This window comes from Caretta caretta, chromosome 14, assembly GCF_965140235.1.
Source record: "Caretta caretta isolate rCarCar2 chromosome 14, rCarCar1.hap1, whole genome shotgun sequence".
Lineage (NCBI taxonomy): Eukaryota > Metazoa > Chordata > Testudines > Cheloniidae > Caretta > Caretta caretta.
In genome coordinates, this window is record NC_134219.1 from 43,472,654 (window position 1) to 43,487,572 (window position 14,919).

Consider the following 14,919-nt stretch of genomic DNA (forward strand, 5'->3'; position numbering starts at 1 on the left):
CTGAGTGCCGTGAAACAGCTGTTTTGCGGCAGGCAGCAGGCACTGGGAGGGAGGGGGAAGAGTTGGTCAGCGAGGCCCTCAATGGGTGAGATGCGCTGGTGGGAGGGGGAAACTTGGCTGCGGGTGGGTGCAGAGCACCCACAAACTTTTCCCCCTGGGTGCTGCAGGACTGTCGGCACCGATGGCCAGTGGTGACAGCGACAGCAGCAGCAGCAAGCCAGTTGCAGAGGTGGAAGCAGCAGCGGACGTGTTGCTCAATGCCCCCCACCCCCCACACACACAGACGCCTTTCAGGGGTGGGAGGTGAAGCCATGTGAGGTCACCTCTGAACTCTGGGTCTTGGCTGATTAAGAACAACCACCTGTGAGTGGGCTGCAGCGGCGGGAGAGGGGAGTGGTGTGTTACAGGTCATTCGCTCATTGGATTTTCAAACGGCAAGGTGGGAAACTGAGGCAAAGAACACTGCCCAATGTACTGTGGGGTGGGGGTTTGCTTAGGGTTACATGCTTTCGAATCATGGCTGTGGTGTTTTCCCAAAACAATGCTGGGTTCCCTTTGCCTTGTAATAAAAGTTTTCTTTTGTTGTACTCAGGGCGGGTGAGTGGGCAGTTTTGTCTCTTATCCTGTGCATAAACTAGCACTTTTGTCAGTAAAACTTTTGTCAGTCAGGGAAAGAAGAAAGCAGGCCCCCGACTGACAAAAGTTTCACCGACAAAAGCACCGGTGTGGACAGTGCTATGTTGGCGGGAGACACTCTCCCACCGACATAGCTACTGCCGCTCGTTGGGGGGGGTTAAATTATGCTGGTGGGAGGTCGGCATAGAGCAGCTACACGGGAGAGCCCATTGCAGGGCAGCTGCAGGGGTACGGCTGTGCCGCTATAAGCCTTAAAGGGGCCATTATAGAGCCTTAAAAAGGCTCAGGAGTTAAATTTGCCCAGATTATTGGGTGGGGTCTCAAGGTTTTTCTGTTTTGTATTGCTAAGAGGAACCCTTGACACTGCACCCAGTCCTTGGTGCTGCCGACTCCACCTGGCGGAAGGGTGAGAGATTGATAGATCCAGAGATAGTTTCAACACCATGGAAAAGGCTGCATTCGAGAAATAGAAACACTCACCAAGTTCACTTTGAAGATCATCTAGGTAACAAAGAATCAGAAACAAATACACACTAATTAAGTGCATCTCTTCCAGGATGGAATCAACCCCAGCCTCCCATCATGCAGCCTGTCCCTCTCAAACCCATTCATCCAGGCAATGGGCAGGGAAACTACTGAGGTCTGGAGAGAAGAGTCCCTTTCCAACCCACAGGCAGGGCACGGAGCACCTGCCAAGTCCCATAGGCTGTGGCTACACAGCAGCTGAATAGCCCCAATTGACCCATGGCAGCTAACCAGGCTCACAAGACATGGGGTGGGGGCCTGTAAAATTGTGGTGTAGACATTTGGGCTCATTTTGTGTCTACACTAGAGTAAAGCACCAAAAAAGAACTGATTATCTGCATGGATTTACAGTTCTGAAAGTTTTGAATTCCCCAGGGAATTAGGGCCAGATTTTTAAAGGTATTTAGGTTCCTAACTCCCACTGATTTCAATTGGCATTAGGTGTCCAAATACCTTTAAAAAACTACCCTTGGAGCCCAATGCCGATTCCTTGCATATTCCATGTTCCCATTCACTTTGCTGGGAGCTTTAGGAGTGCACGGAATGTAATATTGGGCCCTAAAATTATCAACGTTTTTCTTTTAGTGATGTGACTTGTGCATTTAGTGTTGGATCCTACACTCGTTGAAATCAAAGGCACAGCTCTAATTGATGTTCGTGGTGCAGCATCAGGGCATTCAAGTTTTTCTCATTTAAAAAATAAAATATGAGGAGACAAATTTGTACAAAGTTTTCCTTGTTGGAGAAAAGGGCACAACACTTACTGATTTGTGTATCACGGTTCCCTAAAAAAACAGAAATAAATATAAATGATTATTAGGAGCATTTTTCTCATGGATATACAGTTGTCTGAGTTTTGTGAAAGTTGAATATCGTGTCTCACTTTCCATATTACCAGTTGGGGTGAAACTGATCAGGCTTAATCTCATCCCAATTTCCTTTTAACATTAAACGAAAAAATGAACAACTCCTCCTCCAATGTAATTACAGACAAGATCCACATTGGACCAAATTATTTACTTGTCAGATGAGGCAAGAGGACATTTGAGGGCACAGAGTCCTCCTGGTCCCCCATGTCATGGTGCCTCCAGCACCATGTGGATTTCAGCCTCCGAGAAGATACATTTCAAAGAACATTTTCTTTCTGGTTTTCTCTTACCCACATACTGAATAATTATCAATACATTATCCCTGATATTTCATGTGATACTCAAATTGATCTCTCTTTAATAATGATCATCATAAATAATAAACAGCAAACAACTTAATGGAAAAGGTTCTATGTAGAGTAAAATTGAATTTACTGATTTCTCCAAGATGTTTCCCTAAAGAAATGAAATGAAGCAAACAGATGGAAATACAAGTTATTTAAGAAGATTTCCAGTTAATGGAGATTTCAAGGTGTGTTTTCATGATATGAACGCCTGGCCCCTAAATACCAAACATTTCATTCATGTTTTACTACCCATGTGGCCACACTAGAGTTAAGTGTCCAACAGTAACTGACTATTTTCAAGGATTTACAATTCTGAAAGGTTTGAATTCCTTATGCAATTAGGGTCTGATTTTTCAAGGCATTGAGGAGCCTAACTCCCACTGATTTCAGTGAGAGTTAGCTCACCATGTACCTTAAAAAAATCTAGTCATTAGAGCCCAATCCTGCTTTCTTGTATTATCTCTCACATTCCCATTGGCTGTGCTGGGACCTCTGCGGATGCAGACTGGAATTTCTGGCCCTCAAATTATCAGCATTATTTTTTTAACGATATGACTTGTGCATTCAGTGCTTAATCCTCCACTCGTTGAAGTCAATGGCAAAGATCTAACTGATGTTAGTGATGCAGTATCTGAACTTTCATTGTTTTTTGGTTTAAAAACTCCACCCCAAAAATTCACAGATAAAGAAATACCCTTATGAGGAGTCAAATTTGTACAGAAATTTTACTTGTTGGAGGAAAGAGCACAACTCTTACAGATTTCTATGTCCTGTTCCATTAAAAATAAACAGAAATAAATATAAATTCTTATTAGGAGCATTCTTCCCTTGGTTATACAGTTCTCTGCATTTCATGAAAGTTGCACAGAGATTATACAATTCATGAGCCTTTGAGGGGTTTCATGTTCTCAACACCAGGAGAAAAAGGTTTCCCTTCCCCATCTCTGACTTCTTGTTTCTCACCATAGTCAGAACTCAGGTTAAGGCTCAGAGCTCATGTCTATTCAGACCCCTCTTTTCTACTGGGTATATTTTTTTAATATTATCTATTGGGATGAAATTTGCCAGGCTTTGTCTCATTCCAATTTCTTTTTAACAGTAAATGAAATCACAGACAACTGCTCCCAAAATAAAACAACACACAATCTTTATGGGGACCCAACTCTGTCCAAAATTTTTACTTATCAGAAGAGGGGAAAATACATTAACTAATTCCCAAAGTCCATGGGGACTGAAGAGGGAATAACTGCACAGCTGGGTGGGAAGTGAGCAGAAAAAAGTGAGGAGTGAAGAAGGTTTGGGATCAATCCCCCCCCTTCCCCAAGCGCTCCATTCAGCTTAACTGAGGCAGTTCTGGGGGAGAAATATTCTGGGTCTGTAAAGGGCTGATGCAGATCACTGCCTCCAAGAGCAAATGGGAACCTTAGTAACATTTCCTTCTGTGTGCTGCTGCGGGGAGCACAGGGGAGGTCCGTGCTTCCCCTGCTTGGCCCAGTGTAAAATTTCATTCTTCCCTGTTTTCATTTATTAGAAGAAAATTTCTTGTTAATTTCACTAAATTTTCCCCTGTGACGTTTACCTTTTATTTTAAATAGATAAACAGTGAGGCCAATGAAACCAAACAAAACCAGCAGGATCACACTCAGAGCCACCATCCATGGATTCACCCTTGGGAAAAAGGAATCTGAAAAATAAACCCCCAGGATTTGCATTAGTTTGGAAGCAGGGACAAAACTAATTTTTTTTCTATTGCATGTAAATATATAAATAGTCCCCAGCAGGACGTATGTGAAGTAAGAGTGAAAACATGACTCCCCGGCCCCCATGCTGCACAAAAGACCAAAACCTGATTTTAAAAATTACTCCAACTAACACAGCTTTAGCACTGATTAAGCTGTGAATGAATAGGCCTGGTTTGATTCATGGTATTCAGAGCTGTATTGAGTTCAGGGGCAAATTCTCTGCTCACAAAACCGCATTGACTTCAGTGGAGTTATGCCAGCAAACAATTTGGTCCTCACTGTTCAGCAACATTCAGAAATTGCAAGAGTAATTAGAATGTTTTTCATAGATTCATAGATACTGAGGTCAGAAGGGACCATCATCTAGTCTGACCTCCTGCACAATGCAGGCCACAGAATCTCACCCACCCACTCCTGCGAAAAACCTCTCACCTATGTCTGAGCTATTGAAGTCCTCAAATCATGGTTTAAAGACTTCAAGGAGCAGAGAATCCTCCAGCAAGTGAGCAGTGCCCCATGCTACAGAGGAAGGCAAAAAACCTCCAGGACCTCTTCCAATCTGCCCTGGAGGTAAATTCCTTCCCAACCCCAAATATGGCAATCAGCTAAACCCTGAGCATATGGGCAAGATTCACCAGCCAGATACTACAGAAAATTCTTTCCTGGGTAACTCAGATCCCACCTCATCTAACATCCCAATACAGGCCATTAGGCTTATTTACCATGAATATTTAATTTCCAAAATCATGTTATCCCATCATACCATCTCCTCCATAAACTTATCGAGTTTAATCTTAAAGCCAGATAGATCTTTTGCCCCCGCTGCTTCCCTTGGAAGGCTATTCCAAAACTTCACTCCTCTGATGGTTAGAAACCTTCATCTAATTTCAAGTTTAAACTTCCTGGTGGCCATTTTGGTGAGTCACTAATAATTTCCCCAATTATTTTGATGTATCATAATTGCAATGAATCCAAACATTAAGTGCTAGAAATTGATTAATCTTCCTTTGCTGGTCTTGTGTTTACAGCATTTACATCATCTAGCCAGGGTGGGCATTTCAAACATGCCTAAGGCCTTCTCCACACAGGATTCGTGCACTGGTTTAGTGAAATTGGTGTAACACTCATGCAGTCATTGTTACATTGATTCCACAGCTGACCACGTCACAGGACTCCCCCAATTTAACTAAACTGATTGACAAAACCTTAAACTGTAAATCAGCTGAAGACTGTCCTTTATCCATTTAGTATAAATCAGTAAGGAACTGACTTACACTAAATGCACAGGACACTCTGAAACTGACAGAAGAGCGTTTAGACAAGAGGTTTCATCAATAACTCAGGAGATAATCAGGGCGGCTTTTGTGTGTAGACAAAGGCAAAGTGAGTTATGAGCACAACTCCTATTGAATGTCAACAGAAACAAGCCCACATCATTTGGTGACATTTCACTAACTGAAAAGGTAGCAAACAAACGATGGTGTAAAAATTGCTACATTCAAAAAAATCACTGAGGGGAAGTTAAGTTTTTAGGAATAAACTCTTTCAAAATCAGTCTCTCTCTCTTTTTTTTTTTTTAGAAGAAATATTCACCAAACCTTGAAAGTAAGAGTTTCAGGAGTATCAGAGTTAAGATTAAATTTACATGAAACCCAAAACTCTGATAACTCCGAATATGCAAAATTAAGGCAATCAGATTGCCTGAGTTGTGACCCTGTTAAGGTTCCAGTATCTGAACTTCTTTGTTTTTATGTAGGTTGTAAAATATGCACAACTGATGCTTCAGTTCTTTGTTTCCTATGTTTTGCTTTGTTTCTGATGGAGGTAATTTCAGTGTGTGGGTTTAGCTGGTAACTGACCTGCTATATAAACCGTTGATTCCTTTTCTTGATTGAGAACGGTGTTCCTGATCCAACAGGACAGGTTCTGGTTTGAACGTTCTTTTATAATAATAGAATTTTCTGTTTCAAACAGGCCACTATCCCCGAGGGATTTTGCTTCAGAGAGCGATGGTAATTCTTTCCCACTGAGATCTCTCCAAAGAACCTTGGGCTCTGGATACCAACCAGCCGATTGACAAACCATCCGGATCCCTCTCTCCTGGTGACTCTCCACAGAGATGAGAGGATTGGAGCCCAAACCTAGAGGAAAATTACATAAATGTGTGATACATCAATGGGGTAACTTAACAGCTAAAAAAGGATGAGTGATAGATTGTGGATCCATTACTCCCACTCGAGATCACTTGCTCATACAGAAGGGATAAATGAATACTGGAATTTCTGAATTCCCAATACACATGGACACAGGAAAACATGTGAACAAATATTTAAAATAATTTCACTGAATAAGGAGAGATATTGTCCTCTCCACCCAAGAGCAGTGGAACATTGAACACCTTTGGAAATCTGGCCACTTCGTTTAAATACCTAGTGGAATATGAATTTTTCAAAAAGCCAGATTTCAGTATATTGGATAAACATTTTGTTTGTTCTCTTTTTAAATCAATCAACCAATCTAACTGGCTCCATGGTTCCTGTGTCAGAGCAGCAGGGGACAAACGCTCGGCCTCATCTGCTAGCGGTAAATACATAACTTGTCGTCCCTCCCCCACCTTTATGTGGCCTCAGCCAATGAGAAAGCTGCCACTGATTTTGACTACACCCCTAAATAACCACTAGTAGTGACCACGTCAGAAGGCCTGTACACCTGGCAGTCCCACCTCAGCCAGACCTCAGAATGACGGCAGAGGAATTGGAAGACCAGGGGCCGTCCACACGTGAGAGGCTCCAGCAGCGCAGCTTCACCGCTGTGGTGCTTCAGTGTAGACACTACTTACCCCAAGGGCAGGACTTCTCCTGGCGTCCCAGGTGATACCCCTCTCTGAGAGGCAGGAGCTAGGTTGACAGAAGAATTCTTCTGTTGACCCAGCCCTGCCTGCATGGGGCCTTAGGTCAGCTTAGTTTTGTCGCTCATGGGGCATGTGTTTTTCACACCCCTGAGTGACCTAGTTCAGCTGACCTACTCTTCTCGTGTAAACCAAGCCCATATTTGTCCAGAAGTCTTTTCCTTCCTTTCTCTCCCTCCTTTTGGAGTTAGTCAAGAACATCTTTTGGGCAAGGAAATCTCTTGACCATTCTGAAAATGTCTTTAATAAAACGTTGGGAAAGTTTTCAGCATATTTTCCAAAGTGTCTGAATGTGGTCGTGTGCTGAAATCTAGTCACATTGTGTTACTCTAAAATAATTCACAAGTTGCTAGTCACAGTTGTTGCAGTAGAAAAGAACAAAAACTGCAGCCCAGGATGAGATAATACAGACAAGAGCTGCTGACCTGCTACCTTCAGTTCCAACAGGGCTTCTTCATAAAAAGAACCATCTTCCACAAAACAGCTGTATTGTCCTTCATCTGAGCGTCTGATATTAAGAATCTGCAAGGAAACATTCCCATCTAGGATGCCATCTTTCAAAAGCTCCGTCCTTCCATGATAGTCTGGCATCTGCTCTCCATACTGATCCTTTCCTCCATGATACAGGTGCACAACTGAAAAGAACTCAGATCGGAACCATCTCACCTCCATGTTCTCAGCGCTCATCCTGGGGGTCAGGTGACAGGGTAACACAATGTTCTCACCCACAATGGCAGTGACAGGGTGACCAGGACCCATCACTCTGAACTCAGCTGTGAAATACACCAAAGCAAAAAGAGAACCACCTCAGAGAGAAAATAAAATATAATCATGACTCATTCAATAGGTTCAAACTTTCCAAAAATTCAGCCTGGGGCAGACACCTGGTATGCAAATTTCCAGCCTGAACATTGAAAATTTGGCACAATAAGAAACAACTGAAAGGGGGGGTTAGGGGGGAAGAGTTACATAAATAAGTGACAGGCCAGATCACGTATAGGTGTCACTGGTTACTCCCCATATATTAGTTTGACATGCCACAGAGCCATTTCAGTGCCCCGTGAACGGACAGGGTGACCTGAGTATATGCCCTGTGTACCTGAGCTCTGTGATCTGTTCCGACCGTCACTATATTTCTGATGTGATTTCTCAGCATTGGTTTGAATATGAGAAGGATGAAAAGATGAAATCCTGACTCCACTGAAGTCAACAGAGATCTCCTAGAATTTCACCCTAATGTTTTGGGACCCAGCTTCTTTGGAGACCACCACCTCTCACCTCGTATGAGGACACAATTTTCATTGAGATCAGCTGAGGTTCTTGAGTTTCCCACATTTGCCCCCCTCCACCTGTATTTAGTGAGACAGGGTCACTGCCAGGACATTTTCAGTAAAGGGTCTTCAACTCTGGGACCCACATGCCTTGACCTCACTGAGCCAAATCACTTCAGCTTTAGGCCAGTTGGCCTTGGTGTTTGAGAAAGGATTGGGTCACAGAGGATGCAAGCACGTGAACTAGGATGCTCAGCGTGACCCAAGGTGCGTAGGCAGCCCACAGTGGAAATGCCAAGGTCAGGGAAGGCTGCAAAAAGGAGAGCAGCTTCTCCCAAAACTGGTGGTTTACACTATAGTTAGATTCACCAACCAGTCACAAACTGTGCTCCTGATCCCCCACACTGGTTATCAAGAAAAGAAATCACACAGCCCCCTTTACTGTATCTCAGTCTCTGGCTCCCAATCAGCGAATAGGTTCAGTACAGTGAGACATTACTGAAAATTCGATTCACTTTACAAAATGTTCTTTTAATTCCCCAAAGGACCAGACACATTACCAGATCAATACTAGTTTGAATCTTACCCAAAAGACCATGCTGCCAGCCAGTCCTTTAGTATCTAAAACTAAAGGTTTTATTAGAAAAGAAAAGGAACGAAAGAGAAGAGAGTTGCTAAATGGTCAAAGCAATCAGATATATATATGAATGAAAGTGACTTCAGAATTCATATATCAGGTTCTTAGCAGCACTGGTGAGTTTGCTAGCTTGCAAAGTCCCTCTGGAACACATCCAGAGCTTGGATGGGTCTATCGGTCCTTTGTTCAAAGCTTCAGTTTGTAGGGAAGTTACTCCAGAGGCGAGAAACAGGACTGCAGACAAAACGAAGAAGATGCAGCTGCCTTTTTATATCCTTTGCCATGTGGCGTGTACATCCTTTGTCCCAAACACAAACTCACAGCACATGGGCATGAAAAGGTACTTGGAGTCCCCTGTCCATAGGCATGTCCTTACATGTCCTGAAAAACAACGAGGAGTCTGGTGGCAACTTAAAGACTAAGATTTATTTGGGGCATAAGCTTTTCCCAAATAAATCTGTTAGTCTTTAAGGTGCCACCGGACTCCTCGTTGTTTTTGTGGATATAGACTAACACAGCTACCTCTCTGATACTTGTCTACATGTCCTGCTGACTCATAGCCCCGGGCTTCTCTCAATGGTTCATTCTACAGCTGATTGCCTTTGATGGGCCATCAAGCAGGCTGGATAGTGCTGATGCCCGTCTGCCAGCGGGTGTCACCCAAATGCACAGCACAAGATTGACACACAAATATACCGCACATATTTATATCTCACCATACAAAGATGATACATATCTATAAACAAGCTTACCATATTTAGCAAATCATGCTTTTTCCACTGATACCTTACATAGAATCATAGAACTGGAAGGGACCTTGAGAGGTCATCAAGTCCAGCCCCCTGCACTCATGGCAGGACCAGCACCACCTAGACCATCCCTGACAGGTGTTTGTCTAACCTGCTCTTAAAAATCTGCAATGATGGAGATTCCACAACCTCCCTAGGCAATTGATTCCAGTGCCTAACCACCCTGACAGTTAGGAAGTTTTTCCTAATGTCCAACCTAAACCTTTCTTGCTGCAATTTAAGTCCATTGCTTCTTGTCCTATCATCAGAGGTTAAGGAGAACAATTTTTTTCCCTCCTCCTTATAACAAGCTTTTAGGTATTTGAAAACTGTTAACATGTCCCCTCTCAGTCTTCTCTTTCCCAGACTAAACAAAACCAGTTCTTTCAATCTTCCCTCATAGGTCATGTTTTCCAGACCCCTAATCATCCTTGTTGTTCTACTCTGCACTCTCTTCAATTTTCCATATCTTTTCTGAAATGTGGCGCCCAGAACTGGACACAATATTCTAGCTCAGGCCTAATCAACGCAGTGTAGAGCAGTAGAATTACTTCTCGTGGCATATCTTGTATAAGATTTATTGTGATTTTGTAATATTGGTATCAATGCTACTATAAATGGTCACCCATATTCCATACAGCCTCACACACAGATACTATAATGATATAAGTATCTAGATAGATAGAGAAACTGCGTTGCCTCATATGCAGCGGGTGGAGAATTACTCCTCCAGAAGGGTTGGGGAGGAAGTGGAGACTTATTTACTGATATTGAGCCAATCTGAAATTTGTTTTAGGGGTGGGTTTGGGTTTTTTTTTTTTGGTTTGGGGGTTTTTTGTTCTATTTTTCCTTTCAGTTTTGTACAAAAGAGAGGAATAAGCACGATTTATAAATCACTACAATGAAACAAATCCTACAACCAGCAGCAGGACCAGTGGGATTCCTACCTGATTCCAGCTTGTGAATGTGATAAGTAATGAAGAAAATGATCAAATGAAGCAAAGAGGTGCTCATTGCGGAGCTAGGACAGAACGAAAGAACCTTCCTCTTCACTGTAACTTGATCTGGACAACAGGCTAGGGAAGAGAAAAATACTTTACCAAAACATGTTTTGCATTCAAATCTGATTTGTTAGAAAAAGGAACTATTATCTGTAGTTAGTGAATTGAATGGATTGTTTCTGGTCACCATGTCCTTCAAGATTTTAGAGCTGGTAGACCTCATCCTCTCACACCTTGTTTTTAATGGTAGGTTGGAAGCGGAAAACTAACTTTCCTGCTTTTTCAACTCCCAACTGGTTTCTCAATTTTGAATGGACGAGTCATTGAACTGAGCTAGTTGGGTACATTGAAATGAATAAAATATTTTCTCTGCACTTGCAGAAGAGGCTATTGCTGTCAAACGCTGGGTGAGCCCTTCAACAAATTCTGGTTCCACCACTTCATTGATCTTATTTTCTTTAAAACTTCTCCAGCAAACATGTACTGCTTGAATGTTATACATTACATATATGCCTTAGCATCAGTTGTCATAATTTTAATTTGAAAGATAATTTAAATTAAATACTGGTTTAAAAAATCCAAGTTAAAGAAAAGCCTCTGATCTAAATTTTCTTTTAAAAAATCATTTTTAAAGATGAATTTTCATCCACCCTGAGTGTCTGACATTTCCTTCAGACCCCATTGCCAAAGAACGACAGCACTTTGAAGGTTTACATTAATAGGTGGGATACATTGGATTGGATGAACTATTGAAGACAGCTGAAATTTGTTTGTCTCTTTCAAAAACAGAGCAGCAGCACTGCCAACCACAGTATCCAAAAATCAAAAGTCAGTGTAACCCCGGCCCATCCTATCGTGTTCGGTATGTGTCATATTTTCCGGTCTTGTGTTGTCTGCAGTGGCACTTGAACAGTTTTTAAAGTGTGGGTGCTGAAAGCCAGTGAAACTCCCCCAAACTTTTCACCTCATGCCCCCCTTACCTCTGTCCATGGCCTCCACCCCCTCCCTCAGAGCTGGGGCTGGGACCAGGGCTGTGTCTCTAGGAGTGCAGGGACACAGACAGGGGTCAAGGGGCTGAGGCTGGTGGCAGACATGGGGCCAGAAGTGGATTCCCCACATGTGGGGCCAGGAGGGGAGCCCCATGTAAAACCTGGGGACGCTGTACTACCCCCCACGCCCCTGCTTCCCATGCCTATGATTGTCTGGTCTTGTACCTTTGATAAGCTGTAAAACTGCATAATTCCTTAATTTTATTGGAGTATCCATGAAGAATGTGGTATTTGGGAACATATGCAAGTTGTACATTGTTGTGGTTGTTTTGTGCTTTAAAATGTTTGTTTCTTTATGAAAATCAATCCAAAAAATCCTCTCCTCCCTCCCCATCATGCACACACATAATTGAAAAAAAAATCACAATTGGGTCAAAAAAGATAAGTGATTGACTTAAAATCAATATTTTAAAAAATACATTTTGAGTTCCTATTTTTTGCCATTTGGTTTCTGAGCCCTGAGTGTGCACTCAGGTCTTAATCTTAAACTTTCCCCTGCAACCATAAAAGCTAGAAATTCATGTTTACTTGAAATGAAATCTGAGATTCTCACATCAATTCATAACTAGAGCATTCGGGCTTTCAGAAAATTACCAAATACTGTGAGACTTAAAATAAAAATCACAAAAAGTTATGAGAGTTGACAACACTGCAGCTGGTCAAAAATGTTTGAACAAAAATGATTTTTTCAATAGATAATGGCTTTTGGACTTTTTTTTAAAAACTGATGTTTTCCTATTATTTTAACGTTTCTAATTTTTCAATGAAATGATGCTAAATTAAAAAAATATTTCAAATTGATTCAAAAGGAGAAACCTTTATCAAATGGAATAAAAACATTTTATTCGCCCATCCCTTATCCTGTCTCAAAGGAGGAAAGGGAGCAAAAATGAAAACTGAAAAAAAGAAAAACTAAAATCTAATTTTTTGTTCAATAATACGTGATTGAAATTTGAAAAATAAGCAAATTGTTTTAAACAAAAACATAATTGGTAAATAGCTGTACTCCGATAGGTTTCTTCATGATATTGCCCCTTGAATGGCTTTTCACACAGGAGGAGATAATCTGTTACACAATGTATACATTTCCCTTTTTTAGTATGGCCTGAAGTCCCTACTCAGTGACACTCCTGAACACAGGATCAACTTGAGGCACATGCTCACTTCCCACTGAGTTCAGGAGGAGAAAAGGAGGCAGTTTTCTGCTTCGATTGATTGTGAGCATAATTGTATTTTTTACAAGAACAAAAGGATTCACCCCCTCCCCGCAGTCAAGAGGCAGAAAACTAGACTGATGGCCGCTGGGTTTGGTGCAGGAAATTTTCTGTATTCAAAACAGAGGAAGTTACAGATCTCCCCCAAGAACAGTCTTGGGCCCACTGCTCTTGAATAAAATTCAGCAAAACAAAGAAATGACGAATTCAACAAGCTGTAAAAGTCTCGTGTTACACTGCTGTGAAAACAATCCGCAATGTATGTGACAGTCCCTCACTTTGAACGTAGATGCACTGTCAAGTTCCCAGAAAGAGAGAAACAAATTCTCACAGGATTATTTACTCCTTGTGTTTTGAATAATCTGTCCCAGCAATAAGGCTGGTGCATTAGACGTTAGAAACAGTCCTTCTGGAGCAAAATTAACCCACCTGGTTGGGTCTTCTGAGAAGTTTAACATCTCCCGGGTGTGGCCAGACTTGGCTCCTCTGGCTGGGACAGTCCCATGCTCGGTGCCTGTTCCCGTCGGTCACGGAGGCGGCTCAGCTCATTCTGGCGATCGAGGAGCTGCAGTTTTGTCTCGGGGCTTCTCCGGGGAAGGTTGTGAACAGAAACGGGGTTTGCTCCGATCGATAAACGTGCGCTGGGCTCGCAGCCTTCGCCCGGGGACAGTGAAAGTAAAACTGGAAATTGCCTCAGTCCAACCCCTGTCCCGGGGTGGGGGGGGGAGAGTCTCCTCTTAAAGACACAGCCCCAGTCCCGCGGGGCCGCCAGTGTGTGTGTGTGGGGGGGGAACCGGAACTTTGTGTTAAAATTTAACATAAAGGGGGTTTCTTGTTGCGGGAGGGGGTTTGTTTTTTGTTTTTTTTTTTACTATTTAGTTGACTAGACTCAGCAAAAGCAGGAAGCAGATTCTCTCTGAAATCAGGCCTGGATTCAGGTAACTGGGTCACCTGAACAGCGGACTCTCAGCCCAGTCCGGATTTCAAAAAGAGAAAAGCTTTTGCTGAATATCATAAATGGCAAACCCCCCCCCCCCCCAACCAACAACAAAGCCCCTTTTGTTAACATAAAGTGACAGTTTCCCACTGACGATCGTGACCTTCCAAAACAGCAAGGTCCTCAGAAGTGATTTGCTCTGTTGTGGCCGCCTGCTGGCCCCGGTCTATGAGAGAGACAAGGTGGAGGATGTTTGATCTTTTACTGGATCAACTTCTGTTGGGGAAAGAGACAAGCTTTCCAGCAACACAGACCTAAAGAAGAACTCGGTGTAGCTCCAAAGCTCCTCTCTCTCAACAACAGGAGTTGGTCCCGTAAAAGATTTTATCTCCCCCACCTGGTCTGAGTTCAACAAAACTCAAACTTCTGAAAACCAAGAAATACAGAGTTAAGGTAAAAAGAAAAGGAGTATTTGTGGCACCTTAGAGACGAACCAATTTATTTGAGATGCACAAATCCAGGTTTTCTCACCCTCCGCCCCGCCCCCCCCCCCCCACTGCTGGTAATAGCCCATCCAAAGTGACCACTCTCTTCACAATGTGTATGATAATCAAGGTGGGCCATTTCCTGCACAAATCCAGGTTCTCTCACCCCCTCACCCCCCTCCAAAAACCACACACACAAACTCAATCTCCTGCTGGTAATCGCTTATCCAAAGTGACCACTCTCCCTACAATGTGCATGATAATCAAGGTGGGCCATTTCCAGCATAGATCCAGGTTTTCTCACCCCCCCCCCCACCCCCATACACACACAAACTCACTCTCCTGCTGGTAATAGCTCATTCAAAGTGACCACTCTCCCTACAATGTGCATGGTAATCAAGGTGGGTCATTTCCAGCACAGATCCAGGCTTTCTCACCCCCCCTCGGAACACACACACACACACACACACATATAAACTCACTCTCCTGCTGGCAATAGCTCATCCAAAC

General features: G+C 42.8%; 2 protein-coding genes across 2 annotated transcripts in view; both read right to left on the bottom strand.

Moving 5' to 3' along the window:
• LOC125621600 (butyrophilin subfamily 1 member A1-like) overlaps window positions 1–13,685 on the bottom strand; it is a 35,886-nt gene extending 22,201 nt beyond the window's left edge. The window contains exons 1-6 of the mRNA XM_075119520.1: window positions 13,417–13,685; window positions 10,671–10,799; window positions 7,453–7,800; window positions 5,979–6,260; window positions 3,957–4,061; window positions 1,117–1,137 (exon numbers count right to left, since the gene is read on the bottom strand). Of these exons, the coding sequence (XP_074975621.1) occupies window positions 1,117–1,137; window positions 3,957–4,061; window positions 5,979–6,260; window positions 7,453–7,800; window positions 10,671–10,737 (823 nt within the window). The 5' untranslated portion in view covers window positions 10,738–10,799; window positions 13,417–13,685. The remainder of the gene's footprint in view (window positions 1–1,116; window positions 1,138–3,956; window positions 4,062–5,978; window positions 6,261–7,452; window positions 7,801–10,670; window positions 10,800–13,416) is intronic.
• The window catches only part of LOC142069131 (butyrophilin subfamily 1 member A1-like), a 204,197-nt gene that overhangs the window by 78,923 nt on the left and 110,355 nt on the right, over window positions 1–14,919 (bottom strand). The gene's annotated exons all lie outside the window — the stretch shown is intronic.